The sequence below is a fragment of the Hydra vulgaris genome, chromosome 06 (genome assembly GCF_038396675.1).
Source record: "Hydra vulgaris chromosome 06, alternate assembly HydraT2T_AEP".
Taxonomy (NCBI): Eukaryota; Metazoa; Cnidaria; class Hydrozoa; order Anthoathecata; family Hydridae; genus Hydra; species Hydra vulgaris.
Genome location: NC_088925.1, coordinates 34,055,001 through 34,076,935, shown reverse-complemented (window position 1 = coordinate 34,076,935; position 21,935 = coordinate 34,055,001). Strand labels below are relative to the sequence as shown.

The window sequence follows — 21,935 nt, the reverse complement described above, 5'->3', positions numbered from 1 at the left end:
AAAACAAGTCTGTGAATATTTGCATCCAGAAAACAAGTCTGTGAATATTTGCATCCAGAAAACAAGTCTATGAATATTTGCATCCAGAAAACAAGTCTGTGAATATTTGCATCCAGAAAACAAGTCTGTGAATATTTGCATCCAGAAAACAAGTCTATGAATATTTGCATCCAGAAAACAAGTCTGTGAATATTTGCATCCAGAAAACAAGTCTATGAATATTTGCATCCAGAAAACAAGTCTATGAATATTTGCATCCAGAAAACAAGTCTGTGAATATTTGCATCCAGAAAACAAGTCTGTGAATATTTGCATCCAGAAAACAAGTCTATGAATATTTGCATCCAGAAAACAAGTCTGTGAATATTTGCATCCAGAAAACAAGTCTATGAATATTTGCATCCAGAAAACAAGTCTGTGAATATTTGCATCCAGAAAACAAGTCTATGAATATTTGCATCCAGAAAACAAGTCTGTGAATATTTGCATCCAGAAAACAAGTCTATGAATATTTGCATCCAGAAAACAAGTCTATGAATATTTGCATCCAGAAAACAAGTCTATGAATATTTGCATCCAGAAAACAAGTCTATGAATATTTGCATCCAGAAAACAAGTCTGTGAATATTTGCATCCAGAAAACAAGTCTATGAATATTTGCATCCAGAAAACAAGTCTATGAATATTTGCATCCAGAAAACAAGTCTATGAATATTTGCATCCAGAAAACAAGTCTGTGAATATTTGCATCCAGAAAACAAGTCTGTGAATATTTGCATCCAGAAAACAAGTCTGTGAATATTTGCATCCAGAAAACAAGTCTATGAATATTTGCATCCAGAAAACAAGTCTGTGAATATTTGCATCCAGAAAACAAGTCTGTGAATATTTGCATCCAGAAAACAAGTCTGTGAATATTTGCATCCAGAAAACAAGTCTATGAATATTTGCATCCAGAAAACAAGTCTGTGAATATTTGCATCCAGAAAACAAGTCTATGAATATTTGCATCCAGAAAACAAGTCTGTGAATATTTGCATCCAGAAAACAAGTCTGTGAATATTTGCATCCAGAAAACAAGTCTGTGAATATTTGCATCCAGAAAACAAGTCTATGAATATTTGCATCCAGAAAACAAGTCTGTGAATATTTGCATCCAGAAAACAAGTCTATGAATATTTGCATCCAGAAAACAAGTCTGTGAATATTTGCATCCAGAAAACAAGTCTATGAATATTTGCATCCAGAAAACAAGTCTGTGAATATTTGCATCCAGAAAACAAGTCTATGAATATTTGCATCCAGAAAACAAGTCTATGAATATTTGCATCCAGAAAACAAGTCTATGAATATTTGCATCCAGAAAACAAGTCTATGAATATTTGCATCCAGAAAACAAGTCTGTGAATATTTGCATCCAGAAAACAAGTCTATGAATATTTGCATCCAGAAAACAAGTCTATGAATATTTGCATCCAGAAAACAAGTCTATGAATATTTGCATCCAGAAAACAAGTCTGTGAATATTTGCATCCAGAAAACAAGTCTGTGAATATTTGCATCCAGAAAACAAGTCTGTGAATATTTGCATCCAGAAAACAAGTCTATGAATATTTGCATCCAGAAAACAAGTCTGTGAATATTTGCATCCAGAAAACAAGTCTGTGAATATTTGCATCCAGAAAACAAGTCTGTGAATATTTGCATCCAGAAAACAAGTCTATGAATATTTGCATCCAGAAAACAAGTCTGTGAATATTTGCATCCAGAAAACAAGTCTATGAATATTTGCATCCAGAAAACAAGTCTGTGAATATTTGCATCCAGAAATCAAGTCTATGAATATTTGCATCCAGAAAACAAGTCTGTGAATATTTGCATCCAGAAAACAAGTCTATGAATATTTGCATCCAGAAAACAAGTCTATGAATATTTGCATCCAGAAAACAAGTCTATGAATATTTGCATCCAGAAAACAAGTCTATGAATATTTGCATCCAGAAAACAAGTCTGTGAATATTTGCATCCAGAAAACAAGTCTATGAATATTTGCATCCAGAAAACAAGTCTATGAATATTTGCATCCAGAAAACAAGTCTATGAATATTTGCATCCAGAAAACAAGTCTGTGAATATTTGCATCCAGAAAACAAGTCTATGAATATTTGCATCCAGAAAACAAGTCTATGAATATTTGCATCCAGAAAACAAGTCTGTGAATATTTGCATCCAGAAAACAAGTCTATGAATATTTGCATCCAGAAAACAAGTCTATGAATATTTGCATCCAGAAAACAAGTCTATGAATATTTGCATCCAGAAAACAAGTCTGTGAATATTTGCATCCAGAAAACAAGTCTGTGAATATTTGCATCCAGAAAACAAGTCTGTGAATATTTGCATCCAGAAAACAAGTCTATGAATATTTGCATCCAGAAAACAAGTCTATGAATATTTGCATCCAGAAAACAAGTCTGTGAATATTTGCATCCAGAAAACAAGTCTATGAATATTTGCATCCAGAAAACAAGTCTGTGAATATTTGCATCCAGAAAACAAGTCTATGAATATTTGCATCCAGAAAACAAGTCTATGAATATTTGCATCCAGAAAACAAGTCTATGAATATTTGCATCCAGAAAACAAGTCTATGAATATTTGCATCCAGAAAACAAGTCTGTGAATATTTGCATCCAGAAAACAAGTCTATGAATATTTGCATCCAGAAAACAAGTCTATGAATATTTGCATCCAGAAAACAAGTCTGTGAATATTTGCATCCAGAAAACAAGTCTATGAATATTTGCATCCAGAAAACAAGTCTGTGAATATTTGCATCCAGAAAACAAGTCTATGAATATTTGCATCCAGAAAACAAGTCTATGAATATTTGCATCCAGAAAACAAGTCTATGAATATTTGCATCCAGAAAACAAGTCTATGAATATTTGCATCCAGAAAACAAGTCTGTGAATATTTGCATCCAGAAAACAAGTCTATGAATATTTGCATCCAGAAAACAAGTCTATGAATATTTGCATCCAGAAAACAAGTCTGTGAATATTTGCATCCAGAAAACAAGTCTATGAATATTTGCATCCAGAAAACAAGTCTATGAATATTTGCATCCAGAAAACAAGTCTATGAATATTTGCATCCAGAAAACAAGTCTATGAATATTTGCATCCAGAAAACAAGTCTATGAATATTTGCATCCAGAAAACAAGTCTGTGAATATTTGCATCCAGAAAACAAGTCTGTGAATATTTGCATCCAGAAAACAAGTCTGTGAATATTTGCATCCAGAAAACAAGTCTATGAATATTTGCATCCAGAAAACAAGTCTGTGAATATTTGCATCCAGAAAACAAGTCTGTGAATATTTGCATCCAGAAAACAAGTCTGTGAATATTTGCATCCAGAAAACAAGTCTATGAATATTTGCATCCAGAAAACAAGTCTGTGAATATTTGCATCCAGAAAACAAGTCTATGAATATTTGCATCCAGAAAACAAGTCTGTGAATATTTGCATCCAGAAAACAAGTCTATGAATATTTGCATCCAGAAAACAAGTCTGTGAATATTTGCATCCAGAAAACAAGTCTATGAATATTTGCATCCAGAAAACAAGTCTATGAATATTTGCATCCAGAAAACAAGTCTATGAATATTTGCATCCAGAAAACAAGTCTATGAATATTTGCATCCAGAAAACAAGTCTGTGAATATTTGCATCCAGAAAACAAGTCTATGAATATTTGCATCCAGAAAACAAGTCTATGAATATTTGCATCCAGAAAACAAGTCTATGAATATTTGCATCCAGAAAACAAGTCTGTGAATATTTGCATCCAGAAAACAAGTCTATGAATATTTGCATCCAGAAAACAAGTCTATGAATATTTGCATCCAGAAAACAAGTCTGTGAATATTTGCATCCAGAAAACAAGTCTATGAATATTTGCATCCAGAAAACAAGTCTATGAATATTTGCATCCAGAAAACAAGTCTATGAATATTTGCATCCAGAAAACAAGTCTGTGAATATTTGCATCCAGAAAACAAGTCTGTGAATATTTGCATCCAGAAAACAAGTCTGTGAATATTTGCATCCAGAAAACAAGTCTATGAATATTTGCATCCAGAAAACAAGTCTATGAATATTTGCATCCAGAAAACAAGTCTGTGAATATTTGCATCCAGAAAACAAGTCTATGAATATTTGCATCCAGAAAACAAGTCTGTGAATATTTGCATCCAGAAAACAAGTCTATGAATATTTGCATCCAGAAAACAAGTCTATGAATATTTGCATCCAGAAAACAAGTCTATGAATATTTGCATCCAGAAAACAAGTCTATGAATATTTGCATCCAGAAAACAAGTCTGTGAATATTTGCATCCAGAAAACAAGTCTATGAATATTTGCATCCAGAAAACAAGTCTATGAATATTTGCATCCAGAAAACAAGTCTGTGAATATTTGCATCCAGAAAACAAGTCTATGAATATTTGCATCCAGAAAACAAGTCTGTGAATATTTGCATCCAGAAAACAAGTCTATGAATATTTGCATCCAGAAAACAAGTCTATGAATATTTGCATCCAGAAAACAAGTCTATGAATATTTGCATCCAGAAAACAAGTCTATGAATATTTGCATCCAGAAAACAAGTCTGTGAATATTTGCATCCAGAAAACAAGTCTATGAATATTTGCATCCAGAAAACAAGTCTATGAATATTTGCATCCAGAAAACAAGTCTGTGAATATTTGCATCCAGAAAACAAGTCTATGAATATTTGCATCCAGAAAACAAGTCTATGAATATTTGCATCCAGAAAACAAGTCTATGAATATTTGCATCCAGAAAACAAGTCTATGAATATTTGCATCCAGAAAACAAGTCTATGAATATTTGCATCCAGAAAACAAGTCTGTGAATATTTGCATCCAGAAAACAAGTCTATGAATATTTGCATCCAGAAAACAAGTCTATGAATATTTGCATCCAGAAAACAAGTCTATGAATATTTGCATCCAGAAAACAAGTCTGTGAATATTTGCATCCAGAAAACAAGTCTATGAATATTTGCATCCAGAAAACAAGTCTATGAATATTTGCATCCAGAAAACAAGTCTATGAATATTTGCATCCAGAAAACAAGTCTATGAATATTTGCATCCAGAAAACAAGTCTATGAATATTTGCATCCAGAAAACAAGTCTATGAATATTTGCATCCAGAAAACAAGTCTATGAATATTTGCATCCAGAAAACAAGTCTGTGAATATTTGCATCCAGAAAACAAGTCTATGAATATTTGCATCCAGAAAACAAGTCTATGAATATTTGCATCCAGAAAACAAGTCTGTGAATATTTGCATCCAGAAAACAAGTCTATGAATATTTGCATTCAGATGAGAATAAAAGTTTTTTTTGGTTTTGAGCGAAAAAGTTTTTTTATTGCTCAAAACCAAAAAAAAAAACAGCGACAAAAAAAACATCGACAACAGTGTGGTAAACATAATTGTTTAAAATTTATTTAGTTGTCAAAAAATCATACAATATATTTGTTTACAAATTATCATTTAAGAACATGCTAATATACTATGTTTGACGAAAAAGAGTTACACCAGGCCATTTTATGCAGGCGAATCAGAAACAACTTTCGTTTCCAATGAGGGAATCTACACAAACTACGGTATTTTATTTTTAAACACGCACAATGAAATTGAATCAACTAGGATTTGTGAAAGGGCGTTCCATTCCGCTATGACACTATTTATAAAGAAATTGTATCGATCTTTTCATCCTTTGACTAATTGACATAAAGGATATAGTGTGTGCCATAGTTTAGAGCTATGACTACAAAAAGCCTTCTTCAGCCTTCCTAATACATGGTTTGCTGTTGACGCTGCTGTTTCAACTTGTGTGCAAACTTTTAAGTCATTTGAGGCCATTATACAGAGATCACGTTCAATTGCTGTGACTTTAATTGGGCATCTAAGGTTGTCAATATTTAAGATTTAACCCAGTTGCATAGCTCTCCTCATAAACATAAACATTAAAAAATCAGTATGGTAACTAATATCTAATATTAGGCATAACAAGTTGCCCAATATCAAAAACAATATGGAATATAGCAGCTTTGAAAGAAAATTCTTTTTTTTTTTTAAATCTGATAATTTTTTTATTTGAAACTCCAAAAACTTTTTTTGATATGATCATTAAAATCAAACTTCAAAAACTTTTTTTTAAAGATATTTTGAACCAATGAGACTAAACCTAAGAATACATCCTGTGATTGGTCAATTACATTAACTACTTTCGAGCATGATCATAAATACATACATCCTTAGTATGCATTTTTTTTAATATTTTTTTTTTACACATTAAAAGGAAAATCAAAAGGAAAAGAAAATCACAAAAAAGTCAACTTTGTGCAAGTTGTAAAAAGAAGGTTAAAGAACTATACTCTGACAGCTAAAAAAGGTCAAGAAAAAAAAAAAAACTTGGATTATTTAATGGAAGATTCTTCAACAAGTTGATACAAATTTTGGACAAAACAAAACGTCAACAATAAAAATATGTCAATACATATTAGGAAAAAAAAAAACATTAAGATTTAATGCATTTCTTTTTAATAAATTATTTATTTTTATTACAGCAGCATTCTATTATACCAGGTGTGCCACTAATATTTTATAAACCAGAAATAAGAAATGTTTGTAATTACCTGAGTATATGCATAATTCAAGAGTTTTCAACTTTGATACAAGTTTCATTCTTTTGGATGGTTGCAGAATAACATTAATAACAAAAAAACAATAAAAAAAAAATCTTAGACTGTTTTGTCAGAAGCGTAAAGCTTTTGAAATGTGAACAATAAAAACGGCAGAGTATACTATAGCAGGCAACATTTTATTTAGAGGTTTCTTGATATGAATGTACTTTTCAGTTTCTAGTTGTTGCAATCCCTGCTCTACCATTAAAATCTTTTCATACAGTAGAACTTTAAAATATTCTCATAAGTTGTCTCCATTACTCTCACTAATATGTAAAGATCAACAAGTAGAGACGAACAAGAAGAAACCGACAAGTAGAGACAGACAAGTAGAGACCAACAAGTAGAGACCGACAAGTAGACACCAACAAGTAGACACCAACAAGTAGACACCAACAAGTAGAGACTAACAAGTAGAGACCTCAACATCTGATCATTTTATAGCTCAATAAATGATTCCACAGCAAAATATTTTTTGGTTATAATTGTAAAAAACTAAAAAAAAAAAAGTGCAATCAACCACTAATAAACCAACCTCCTCAGAAATTAATGTTTCTAAACTTTCCAAAAGAGCATTGAAAACTGTATGGAGCAAATATGATCATTTAAAAAATTGTCTCTTTTTTATTTAAGACTATTTTAAAACTTTTTCATGAGCAATTTATTGATACCATTCATACCAAGAATAAGAAACGACTTGGGTTGAAATTTTCTTTAACAATTATTTAAAATAGATATGAAGGTTTTATTCTTTGTTTTTTAAAAGTGTATTAAAAACTAAATTTAAAATAATACTTTTGCAATTTAAGATTATAATTTTTGTAATTTTAAATTATTTTTAGGTTTGGTAGTCTGTACAAGTTTTCTATTTTCTGGTGTCTGGTGTTACACCTGATTTTAAAAAGAACTTAATAAATAATAACAAATAATGGAATTCTGAATACAATGTTTTGTTCTTAAACTTTTTTAATATGTTGTTTTAAAACTTTTGATATCTTAACTCAGCCACTCACAAGCAATTTTATTTTTATATTTGGGTTTATGCCCAAAATTCATTAATTCATACAAATAGCATGCATATAAACTTAGAATTATCAAGATTTTGCTGGAAATAATTTGTAATTTATTGTTATATATCCAAAAAAAAAAAAAATGCATTTTTTTTAATGTATAAAATAAAACTGTTTTCCAAAAACTAAAACAACTCACTTCTGAAATTCTTGCAGATGTCTCACATTTGCTTTTAAAAGCTGGCTGTCAAGTATATCTTCAATTGATGGCCTCAAATGCTCCTATTAATTATGAAAACAAAAACAATGTTAAACATAAAAAAACTTGTAACTTTACCAGTAAGTGTCAACTTAATAAGTCTTACTTTATAGTAAGTGTCAACTTAATAAGTCTTACTTTACCAGTAAGTGTCAACTGAATAAATCTTTCTTTACCAGTAAGTGTCAACTGAATAAATCTTACTTTACCAGTAAGTGTCAACTGAATAAATCTTACTTTACCAGTAAGTGTCAACTGAATAAGTCTTACTTTACCAGTAAGTATCAACTGAATAAATCTTACTTTACCAGTAAGTGTCAACTGAATAAATCTTACTTTACCAGTAAGTGTCAACTGAATAAATCTTACTTTACCAGTAAGTGTCAACTGAATAAATCTTACTTTACCAGTAAGTGTCAACTGAATAAGTCTTACTTTAACAGTAAGTGTAAGCTCAATAAGTCTTTGTATATCTTTTGAATAGTGTGATGGAATCGGCTTGAAATACCCATCCTGTATTTTCAATGCTAAAAGATTTTGATTTGCTGCTAAAAATGGCGGCACAAGAGCACACATTTCATATATTAAACATCCAAGAGACCAAATATCAGACTTCTCATTGTAGTGTGCACGATTAACAAGTTCCTAAGAAAAAGATATACTTATGATTTATTATACTATTTTTACAAACATTAAATACAAGAATTAAAAAACTTATCAACAGCTTCATACTGCAGTCAAAACTAACAACATCAACAGCTATATACTGCAGTCAAACCTAACAACAACAACATCTACATACTGCAGTCAAACCTAACAACATTAACAGCTACATAATGCAGTCAAACCTAACAACATCAACAGCTACATACTGCAGTCAAAAAACATCAATTATCTGTAAAGTTACTGTAAAAATAGTTTTACATGTGTATTACATGTGTAGTTAACTATCTAATTTCTCATCTTTCATTAACATAAACATACATTATCATATATATTAAATATATATTACAAATTTCTACATCAATATGAACTCTTATAAGAAATTTTTTTAACTACTTTAAAAATGTATATCTTTATTATGCATTATTTAAAAAAGTAAAAAACTAATGTTAAATATTCAAAACAGATTAAAATGAAAACAATTTTATAAAACCAAAAAACTTCAATTAAAACTTTAAACCACATAAAAACATAATAGATAAACACGCTACTACAATGTATATGCTGGCATTTGATATGGCATACTATACTATACCACTATTGTATAAATAACTATATGTAACAACAAAAAATTAATATAATAATATAATATATAAAAATTAATAGTTTGCAAAAACAAAAATAAGAAAAATGATCAATATAGGATTGCTTCATAAGGAGAGGAAAGACAATTTTATTGTAGCAAACTCATAACTCATACCTTGAGTATGCAAAAATAACAACATATTGCTTAAAAGTATAATCCACATAAAGCAATATATCATTTTTATAATTATTTAAAATAACGCCAAAGTGGAAAAGCTTCAACTGGGAGGAAATGATTCAGCCAATGTCTAATATATTCCATTAAATGAAACAGTCCAAGATTTAGAAACTAATTTATTAACTTTACATAAAACTCTTTAAATTTAAAACTTTACATAAAAATTTTTTTCCACAATGATGCGTATTCAAGACCATTGCCTGGTAAAAAAGATTTTGTTAACATTGAAAAAGATAATTGATTTTCAGTAACCTTAAAGAGCTCTATGAAGCATATAAGATAAAATACCCAGAACGTAAAGACAGATTATCTAAATTTTGCAGTCTTCTACCTAAATATTATATGTTTGTTGGGTACAATACATTAAAATGTGTAATTTATGGCAAATACTGGAGGTCTTGAAACTTTTTGAAACTATTGAAATGATTATCTGCAGCAAGAATCTAAAGTTTGCATGATTTCAACATTTTTACTTTGAACAAGGCTACAAACAACCACTATTAGAATTGTTACTGGAAAAGAAAAAATGAAGTTTATAGAGCAAGATAACAATTGAAAGATGACTTTAAAGATTGCAAATTATATGAATCAAGAAAGCAAAATAAAGGAAGCAAATTTCAAAGAAGTGATGTTCAATGAAAAAAACTAGATAAATAAGAAATTTCGGAGCACTTAAGAACAGTCACAGTGAAAGACTTAATTGAATGACAAGTAACACAATAATGAGTTTTAGTAGATGGCACAAGAGACGCTAGCTCTTTAGAGCAGTGCCCATTGTAGTATTTATAGAAAAGAAAAAGAGAAGCAACATTATGACGATGTGATAATGGTTGGAGGTTAGCTGCAAGAGCAGGTTCAACTATGTTTACAACGCATTTTTGCACCTTGTCTAAAAGAAAAAGAGCATCATTGACAGATCCGCCCCAGATATGGCAAAAGTATTCCATACAAGGACTGATTTAAAATTTATAGAGATAAAGAATAGAATCTGGAGAAAAAATGTGGCAAGTGCGATGATGAGATGCAGCCTTAGCATATGCTAATTTTGCAATCAATTTGATATATGGTTTCCAAGAAAGATCAGAGGTGAAAGATAATCCTAGAAGATGAAGGGTAGATGCTTCATTGAGTACATTACCATTCATAAATATAGGAAGATCTAGAATATTGTGATAACAATTAGCTGAAAAAAATGAGTTTTATCTGAATTAAAGTTCACCAGCTCCAGGTCAGAGCCCCATACTGCAGCAGAAGTGAGATTCTTTTCAAGCTCAAATACCCTTTCTAAGAAATCAGCTTCTTGTCAAGACAAAAACAATTGGTAGTATCATCAGTGAACAACACCATCTTAGATCTGAGAATATCTGGAAGATTATTATTTAAATCAAAAAGAGCTTAGGGTCAAGGATAGAACCTTGAGGACCCCCTGAAGTTACAGGATATGATGAAGAGTGCTGTCCTTCGAGGATAACTTTTATTCAACAATTGGTAAGGAAGGATTTAATAATCTAAAAGATGTTACCTGATACACCATAAGAATAAAGCTTATGGAGAAGACCAGCATGCCAAACTTTATCAAAAGCATTAGAAATGTCGAGAGCAACAGCCTTAAGCTCTCCACATCTATCTAATGCACAATAAAACCTATCGGCTATTACTGTTACCTAATCAGCCGTAAAACAAGAAAATCGCAATCCATATTGATGATTAGAAAGTAAGTTATTAGACTCAAAATGAGAGATTAAGTGTTTTTAATTAAAGATTCAAAAACCTTGCTTATTATAAGAAGAAGACTAATGGGACGGTCGTTAGATGAATCTGATCATTTTGAATCTGATCATCTGAAAATTTTTGAAAATAGGGATAACAGATGCCACTTTCAAGCAGGCTGGAAAACAAGACTCTGATAAGCACTTGTTAAATAGTTTTGAAAGTATAGACAACAGCTCCAGAGAACACTTCTGCAAGACTATAACAGGTATGTTGTCCAGGCCACAAGCTGTAGAAGAGTCTAAGCAAGAAATCACTTTAGTTACAGAAGTTGGAGTGATACGAATGTCAAGCAATGGATCAACCTTTTTGATGGCTATATCAGGTAGAATGCAACTAGTGGAATCAAGAGATGATATTGATGAAAGTTTCTCAGCAAACAATTCAGCTTTGTCTTTAGGTGAGGTGACAAAATCTGAACCATACAAGAGAGGTGGAATAACAGATTTGCCCTTATTAGGTACTGTTAAAGATTCTCCAGAAGTCACAAGAGCCTAATTTTTGTGATGAAATACGAGATTTCGTGACCTGAGAATAGTGGGCTTTGACGATAGACAAAACCTTTTTACTATGGCTTCTAGCAATAGTAAACGGACATCAAGTAATGGTTTTGATTGGAAATTGCAGCAGCACAATGTGAGGAAAACCATGGAGATGAGTGAGGCTTGACCTGGCATCATCGAGAGGGAATAAAAGATTCTATGCCAGCCTGAATCCAAGAAGCTACATAAGAAGCACATTTGTCAGCAGGAAGATGAAAATTTTTTACCTAAGAGCCATTATGAAGAAAATCACAGTCCCAGCCAGCTTTAAGGTAGTTGTAAGAGGTATGATAATAGAAAGATTCTGATGATGAAGAAGAATGAGATAATAGTTTTAGAGAGAGCAAACTGTGATTAGATGCACCTAAGGGTGAATGCGGAGTAACTGAGCACTGACTAGGATAAGAAACAAGACATAAGTCAAGTAGAGAAGGTAAAGTTGGAAAGTTGACGATTGGAGTTAGAGATTAAAAAAGGCAAATGTTGAGGACCTTAATGGCTGCAGAGTCACTGACACTAAAACCAAGCCGTTCAGTATAATGAGCATTAAAATCACAAACAACAATGATATTGGCGAAGGATAAAGAGGGAGGGCTTGGTCAATGTGAATAGAAATAACATCAAAAAGAGCGCAGTCTTGAGATGAGGGAGAGCAATACAGAATAAAGAGAGAGGTTATAGACTGAAGCGACGATAAACCAAAGTGCATAAAAGAATAGTCTGTAGATTCAAACCTAGTTTCCTGACAACTGGGTAAATTCTAAAATGAAAATGCCCAGGCCAAGCATGTAACTATTGGAGTCTTTATGAATTAAAGGAAGATAACCATCAACACTAAGATCACAAAATGAGACAGCCAAACTCAAATTAGTTTCACAAAGAGAAAGCAGATATGGTGAACTTCGCAAGAGATAGGACTCAACAGAAGAAAAGTTACTTCGACAACCTCCAATATTAGTGAATGATAAATTTGGAGAACTTGGTGATGACGATGGTTTTTTGAGTTTTATAGTTTAAAAAAAAAAGAACTCAAAGCACAGATAGTACTCAGTACACTATTTAATAGTCCAAGCAATTGCCTCAATACTATTTATAAACCTAAAGCCATAACATAGGGCTCCAAATGTGGCCTCAACAATGCACACCAAAAGTAAAAACAGGGCACCATCCATGCACAACATGGCATTGTTGATATTTTACAGCTGCTGATGGAATCAGCCTCTCTGAGAGCTATTACAGAGTTCTGGAAACCTATACTACCAGACTACCAGCCGGCCTCACAACCATAAAACTGAGTTTTAGAGCTGAACCCTCATTAGGAGATAATAGAATGAGTTGCTTAGTCATAAAAACAATGATACAAACAAAACCCGTGCATTGAGTCAAGAAGATCCAGCATTCAACATCCTAAACTTGAAACAATGTATTAAAAACACATCTGCGCCAGCCTAATATATGATATATAATAGTTAAGATAATATATAGATAATATATAATACATATATCTAAGAGATAATATATATACATACAATACGAGGTCTGCGCTTCTTATGAAAGTGGTATTTTTATATTTGATTGTTACGGATACCTAATTTTGCATAGCAACAACCTATTTTTAGTAGTTGCAGATGTTTCATGTGTGCAATATACACTATAATTAGTTTCTGCATTAATATGAGGTTTGCTCTTCTTATGAGGGGGATATTTTTAATTCGGTTGCTATGGATACCTAGTTTTATGGATAGCTAATTTGTATAGCATCAACCTGTTTTAATAATTGCAGATTTTTTTAGAGTGCTATATTCACTAAATTTGGCAGGAGTACTTATACGAGGTCGCACTTTATACAAATATAATTTTTTTATTTAGTTGCTATGGATACCTATATTGTTTAACAACCAGATACTTCCCTTAGTTACACACAGATAAATGGACTTTTGAATAATTTCATATTTTAAATAATTATTAAATAATAAATATCATATTAAATATAAAAAATCATATTTTAAATAACTATTAAATAATAAATATTTAGGTAATTAATTTTAGGTAAAGATTAAGGTTATTAATAATAAAAACAAAAAATAATGCAATCAAACATTGACAAATTGAAACACATCAGCAATTAATAAAATATGCATGCATAAAATAAGAAATCATATTTTAGTTGAGTTAACAGTTGGAGCCTGAAGGAAATCATTAACTCCTTCTGGGAGTTGAGATTTTGAATTTCAAGAATTTGACTGCCTTAGGCTGCTGATTATTGGGTCTGATAAGCAAAAAAGTCCGCATAATACCTTATAGTCTGTTTTCAAATGACTGCATTAGCATGTGTAGTTTTCATAGAAATATTTAAAATCCTTGTTTTGTACTTCCTGTGCCTCTTCAGAGAGGATGCCAGTAGGCAATTTCTCATCACAACCTTATGTCCGTTTAGTAATATCTTGTGCAAATTTTGTGGCACGTAATACCATGGGGTAGCTCATACAAACAAATGGGTAGCTCATACAAACAAATGAGTCACCTAAAAAAGGCAATCAATCATGTAATTATAAAAGCTTAGCCACAACTCAGTAAAGTAACAATACTTACAAATAAATAAATTTACCTCAAGGCAGTACTTTTGAAATGCATCTGCATAAATGGCATCTTATTTTTTTGTTTGTCGCCACAGAAAAATTTTCTTTTGCGCTAAGCGCCTGCCACTTTTGGTTATCCAATTTGTAGGCAAAGTAAAGACAACATTCTATTGTTCTAATTCATGCATGTAATGATGACAAGCCATGATGACATGATGTAATGTGGACAAATGATGACAAATGTAATGTGGGCAAGAGTAGTTTGCATTTTTTGTTTATTGTTCATCTCTTTTGGTGTGCTGCCACACACTGACCAGGGCTGTGATGAATTGGTCTTGACTGATAATGCTGTTGCCACTTTACCTTTCACTTTTTAGTATTTGGTAGTCCTGCTTAGTTAAACCACAATCCAGTAAAATAGCAAAGCTTTTGTAAGAGAATATTGTATTGCCACTGAGCAAGACCCATCTAACTCAGCTTTGAGCATTTGACCTCAAAGCTGTGCATCTTTTGGCCTACCTTCTTGCTTTTAAAGACGAATAGCAGATAAGATTAGCTCTTCTGATGTTCTTGACTCTGCTAGTTCCAGACCTCTTCTATGCTTGGTTTATGTGCCGGCATTTTTAAATTATACTTTTGGCCTTCCCATGGAACTAGAAGTAACTGGGGGCAGTGGTAGTGAAAGTGGCGCTTCTTTGTCTACAGCAACATAATTCTGATTTAACTAATCCATTAATTTTTTTTCAAATACAGTGCTATTATTGTATGCAATGCTCCATCTTTTATAATTAAATATTAGTTTTTTCTTAAAAAATTTGGCACTCTTAAATAATAAAATAAAACTTTCATGTTATGCTTATTACATTATTCATTTATTACAGCTTAAAATGACATTAGCATCCATAACTATGTCTGAGTTTACATTTTAAATGTTAAAATGTAATAAAATAGCAACCAATGTTGTTGTTATGCGAAAATAATTTTAAAAAACTGTGTAACAATGTAAACAAAATTATTTTTAAAAAGATGATTAGAAATTATTTAACAACAAATGTAATAAAATAACTCCAGAATTATATATGATTTTTAGACAGATTGGATCATATCAAAATTTTGACTTTAGTCCATAGCCGGTCAACTGTGAGTCAGTTGGTTTCAAACAGTGAACTAAATTAGATAGAACTATTAACAATAAAGAATTTATTGAACAAAATTGAATTAAATGAATGAAATTAATCCATCATATGAACCCATCTCATAAAATTCATCAAATGAATTCATCACATGAATTCATTTGATGAATTCATGTGATGAATTCATCAAATGAATCCATCACATGAATTCATCAAAAGAATCTATCAAATGAATTCATCAAAAAAAACCATCAAATGAACTCATCAAAAGAATCCATCAAATGAATTCATCAAAAGAATCCAATAAATGAATTAATCAAATGAATCCATCAAATGAATTCATCAAATGAATCCATCAAATGAATTCATCATCATAAATCCAAAGAGATTCTATGTAAAAAAAAGTATAAAAATAGTATAAAACTACTTTATGATTATATATCTCCACAAGTCACAACAAATAATCTAAGGCATCTCAAAGAGATAATTACCCTTAACTAGATTATTGTAATTACACTTTTTTAGTACAAGACAAGATACAGAATTACCATAAAGCAAGTTAGAACTACCATGGAGCTACAACAGGTCAAATACTGTTTCCTGAAGCAATTTTGAATATTGGCAAAACTCAAGAAGTGAGATTATATTTGTGTCTTTCACTGCAAAAGAAAAAAATCTTGCTGATCAATTTTCGATAGTAACCACTGTTACTGGGACAAAAAATTTCTTTTAAGATAAAAAAGATATTTAATAATGATGTTTTTGTTCTAACATTTGCTTTTTTGTACTAAACTTAATGTTATCAATGTTAAAAAAACGAAATTAATTAAATAAGTTTATTGGTTTTCTGTAAAAAAATTTGAATCAAATTGATTGAGGATAATTATTACTTTGTATGCATTAAATTGTTGATCGATTTGAAGCACATTTTTGTTTTGAATATTAATTTTGAGTAATAAAAATAAAATCATATAAAATTGATTGCTGAGGCTTTCTATTTCTTTTCTCATGTGGTCAAACTGTAATCAAAGCTAGTATGAATATTTTGAAAAGCTGTCTTTTCTTACTTGACCAAAAATTTCTAGACCAAAATTTATCAAGAATGACTTTTTATGTTTTTGCTTTAATCTCATTTATGTGTTCAGCAAAATGTAGTTTGTTTTTAATAATGTTAAATTTTAATAATGTTAATGTTTAATAATGTAAAATTGTTAAAATTGTTAAAATTGTTAAAATTGTTAAAATTGTTAAAATTGTTAAAATTGATAAAATTGTTAAAATTGTTAAAATTGTTAAAATTGTTAAAATTGTTAAAATTGTTAAAATTGTTAAAATTGTTAAAATTGTTAAAATTGTTAACTAATAGAATTTTGAACTTATTTTCTCACAAAGTTTATTTTGGCAATATTATTTTACTTAAATGCTTGGTTGTTAAACTTTTTTACTTTGCTAAAATTTTTCTAAACTGGTGTCAGATTTGTTATTAGCATAACAACACCCAATAAACTTGTTAAATACTGAGTATTAATTATTAAAAAAAAAATTTTATTACTAGTCAAAAATGTTGTCAGCAAATAATGTTCAAATTGTGTTAAATATTTAGAAAAATCATTAAAAAAAAAAACTAGTTTTTTTTTTTAATGATTTTTCTAAATATTTAACACAATTAGTTAGTTGTGAACTAACTAATTGTGTTATGTGAACTAACTAATAGTAGTTACTAATGAATTTAGAATTAAAATCATTTCAAAAAAAAACAACAAGTTTTTGAAAAATTACATCTCATTTTTGTATTGGCATTACATCGTTTTTTATGGAGCATAAAGACAAATGTCTTTATGCTCCATAAAAAATCTTTATATCTAATGTAAAATGTTCTTTATATCTAATGTAAAATGTTCTTTATATCTAATGTAAAATGTTCTTTATATCTAATGTAAAATGTTATCCAGAGAAGAATAAAAAAAACATTTTTATTAATTAAAAAGTAAATTAAAAAACATCTTGGTAGGAAAGGTAACCAAACAAGTTCATAATAAATCCTACAGTCTTAATGACCACTATTTTGAACAAAAGTCTATATTTTAGCAAGCTTACAAAGTAGGAAATAACACTATCACAGAGCAAATTGATAAAAACATTGCTCTTGTTCCGGAATCAACAGCTTTTATTACCCAAAATTGTTTTCAAAGAGAGATCCACTGCAAGCAATTATCATAGTTGGCATTGAAATGTCATTGCTTCTTGATATAAATAAATCTAGCAAACAAATAATTGATATGTTCCCATCTTCAGAGCTCGATCTATTTGATTATATAATCACTCAAATCATTGAAGTGATTAATGAAAAAAAGTATTATAAAGGAGTACTTAGAAAGTTAAGTTGCTATTACTAGATATAGTGGAGGTGGCTACAGTTGTCCTAACCTTAACAAAACTTTGATTTCTGTTGATCATTTATTGTTGATTCGACAATCAATAAATCAATTGATGGATATTTGATTGTAATTTATACAGAAATTCTTTAATAATAATAGAAATGTTGTAGCATGAACAAGAACTGGTTAAACAAAGCATTTAAATCAAAAGTATCACAAAATATCACCCAACATAATGGAACCCACCATAAATCAAAAATTACATAAAGTTGTTTCCTTTTTTTTCTTAAAGGACTGTGTTGTGATGTGTTGTGAGAACTTTTTGATTCTCAAAAATTATATAGGACATACTTGAAAGATGGGTAAATCTTCCAATAAAAAGCGAATTGAATTTTTCTGACCACCTCTAAAGGGTTGGCACAAAAAAGACTTAAGATTTTAAAATAAAATGTTGTGCATTTAAGAAACTTTAAATGATTAAGGTGTTTCGTTTTTTAGTGATTAAAAAAAAACTTTTTTGAATAAAAACTCTTTAGTGATTAAAGAAAAACTTTGATTAAAATTTTGCTAGTATGTAGACTAATTTTGGTAAACACATCACTTATTTAATTTATTTTTTCTTAAAATATTTTCATGTACTTTTTAAATTTAAATATTCTTTATTATTTAAAAAATACCTGTTAGACTTTTAAAACTTTAGGAAATTTCAAAAAAATAAAATCCTATAACAGACTATAACAGACTTCCAAAACCACCCAAAATATGTAACTAAATTTTTTTATTTTTTGAAAATTATTGATATAAAATATAACAATACATTGTCTTTAAAATAAAAAAACCTTAAAAAACTTACAGGCGACATATAATATGGTGTTCCAACAAATGATTTTGCAAAACTTGTGTCATGATGTAGCACTCTAGCTAATCCAAAATCACCAAGTTTGCAATTATTTTTTGCATCAAGAAATATATTTGCAGGTTTAAGATCTCGATGTAAAACTGTGCTTCCAGCTTTTGCACAATTATGACAGGCTTTTAAAGCAGAAGATAATTGAAAAATTGCTTTCCAAATAAACTTTTCATCAATATAACATCTAAAAATAATGAGATTAAAAAAAACCAATAAACACTTACCATTGTTATATATATATATATATATATATATTATATATATATATATATATATATATATATATATATATATATATATATATATATATGCATTAGGGAGTACGGAAAGAAAAAAATGATTCTTATGCCAACAAATACGTCACTTTTAATTACTTTTGACTTTTGCCCAACATTTGCGTGTTGTCAGAAAGTAAAAACTATTAATTTAATTACAAATTAATCTTTTTTTAAAAAACCTGCAAAAATGCTAATTTAATTGACCAGAATCTTTTTAAAAACATTCTGAATGTTTTTAACAATATAAACAATGTTTTTATTTTTTTTAATAAAATGTTTTTATTTTTATTTTTTTTAATAAAACGTTTTTATTTTAATTTTTTTTACTGTAAATCATGCGCAGAGTGTTGCTACATCAACTATTTTATAGCCTGACTCACAACAAAGTGCTGCTACATCGACTGACAAATAGCCTGACTCGCAACGAAGTGCTGCTACATCTACTATCTTTTAGCCTGACTCCCAAGGGAGGGTTTGGTTGGGGCAGGCAGTCTATCAATAAATAAATAAAAAAATTCTAGTCTTGCATTTTAACTTTTACTTTTTGTCAACAAAATACAGAAAAAACTTTCTGACAACATATAAGAGTTCTTTATATATATCTTTGCCAATATTTTTCTCCACAGGTGTACCACAAGGATCTGTATTAGGTCCGCTGCTTTTCCTTATTTTTATAAATGATCTCAATATGTCTTTAAAATTTTCAACTACTTACCATTTTGCTGATGACACAAACTTACTCCTTAGGAACAAATCATTAAAAAAAATAAACAAACATATAAATCATGATTTATCCAATCTTCTTCAATGGCTAAGATCCAACAAATTAAGTCTTAATACCAGCAAAACTGAGCTTATCATTTTCAAATCAACTCAATCTAAAATCACTAAACACCTAAACTTCAGACTAAGTGGCCAAAAATCTTTCCTGTAATTTCTTTAAAATATCTTGGAATCAAAATTGACTCAAATCTATCCTTTTCCTCTCACCTTAAAGACTTAGCACTGAAACTGTCTAGATCTAATGGGATGCTATTCAAAATTCGACATTATGTCAACCATGAAACTCTGCTCAACATATACTATCCTATTTTTGAATCACATTTACGATATGCTTGTCAGGTTTGGAGACAAAGCCAGACAAAAGCTTTTTTAATATAATATCTAATCTGCAAATAATTTTTTAATATAATATCTAATCTGCAAAACAAGGCATTAAAAATAAAATACTTTCAACAATTTCGCCCTATTTCTAATATCCTATACTTTCAATCCAAAATTCTGAAATTGTGTGATCTTGTTCATTTATTAAATTGTTTTGAAATTTGTCTGGAATAGCAAGCAAGTAAACCTACCTCCCTCATTTTGTATGGATAAATGTATATATATATATATATGTATGTATATATAGATATTTATATGTGTATATGCGTGTGTGTTTTTTTGTGTGTGTGTATGTGTGTGTGTATATATATATATATATATATATATATATATATATATATATATATATATATATATATATATATATATATGCATATCTGTGTATGCATGTATGTGTGTATATGTATATATTTGTGTGTGTGCATGTATATATATATATATGTATGTGTGCAAATGTATGTGTATATGAATGTGTGTAAGTATGTATATGTATGTGTGTGTGTGTGTGTGTATGTGTATATATATATATGTACGTGTGTATGCATATATATATATATATATGTATATATGTATGTGTGTATGTATGTATATATATATATGTGTGTGTGTATGTATGTATGTGTATATATGTATCTTTATGTATATATATATACATATGTATATATATATATGTATATATATATATATATATATATATATATATATATATATATATATATATATATATATATATATATATATATATATAAATGTGTGAGTGTATGTAAGTATGCATTTATATATGTATGTATGTGTTCATGTGTGCGTATGCATATATATATATATATATATATATATATATATATATATATATATATATATATATATATATATATATATATTTATATATGTTATACATTTTTTGTAACAATAACTTTTATTATTATTATTACTATTATTATTGTTGAATTTTGATAAATACTAGTGTTGTTCCTTATAATTATTGTTTTATATCATTATATAAATATATTCTCAATAATTACTACTGTCATTCATATTTTATTATTATTAATATCAATTTAATTTGTATTTACTTTATATTATTATAATATCTGTTATTATTAATGTTATTTTTATATTATTACTAATATTATTATTAACCTGTTATTATTACTGAAATTATTTTAATTTATAGTTATTATTTACATTATTGTTGTTGATATTATTTTTGTGGTTAACATCGTTATATAACTTTTACAGTTACTATCATTTCTTCCTTTTCTTACAATTATCACCTTTTATCTGACTTTACTTTTCTTTTTATTATCACTATTTATTATTATTAAATCTGATAGGGGTTTACTTGAGATTAGTATCATTACTATTTGTAAACATCCTTGATGTAAGATCTTTATTCAGAATAAATTTGATTTGATTTTATATATATGTATATACTTATAAATGCATTTATATGTATATACTTATAAATGCATTTATATGTATATACATATAAATGCAGCAATAGACAAATGTGGGTGACATCATAAAAAAACAGGAAGTTGTGGAGGCTTCAGTACATACATCGATTAACAAATAGCCTGAATTGCAGCAGAGTGCTGTTGCATCGACTGAGGGTTTGGGATGGGGCAGCAGATTG

The 21,935-nt window shown here is 29.2% G+C and overlaps 1 protein-coding gene across 1 annotated transcript in view; it reads right to left on the bottom strand.

The window, feature by feature from the left end:
* LOC100205637 (serine/threonine-protein kinase Nek2) overlaps positions 1-21,935 on the bottom strand; it is a 40,080-nt gene that overhangs the window by 15,497 nt on the left and 2,648 nt on the right. The window contains exons 4-6 of the mRNA XM_065799923.1: positions 18,801-19,041; positions 8,495-8,704; positions 8,000-8,082 (exon numbers count right to left, since the gene is read on the bottom strand). Coding sequence (XP_065655995.1) covers positions 8,000-8,082; positions 8,495-8,704; positions 18,801-19,041 — 534 coding nt within the window. The remainder of the gene's footprint in view (positions 1-7,999; positions 8,083-8,494; positions 8,705-18,800; positions 19,042-21,935) is intronic.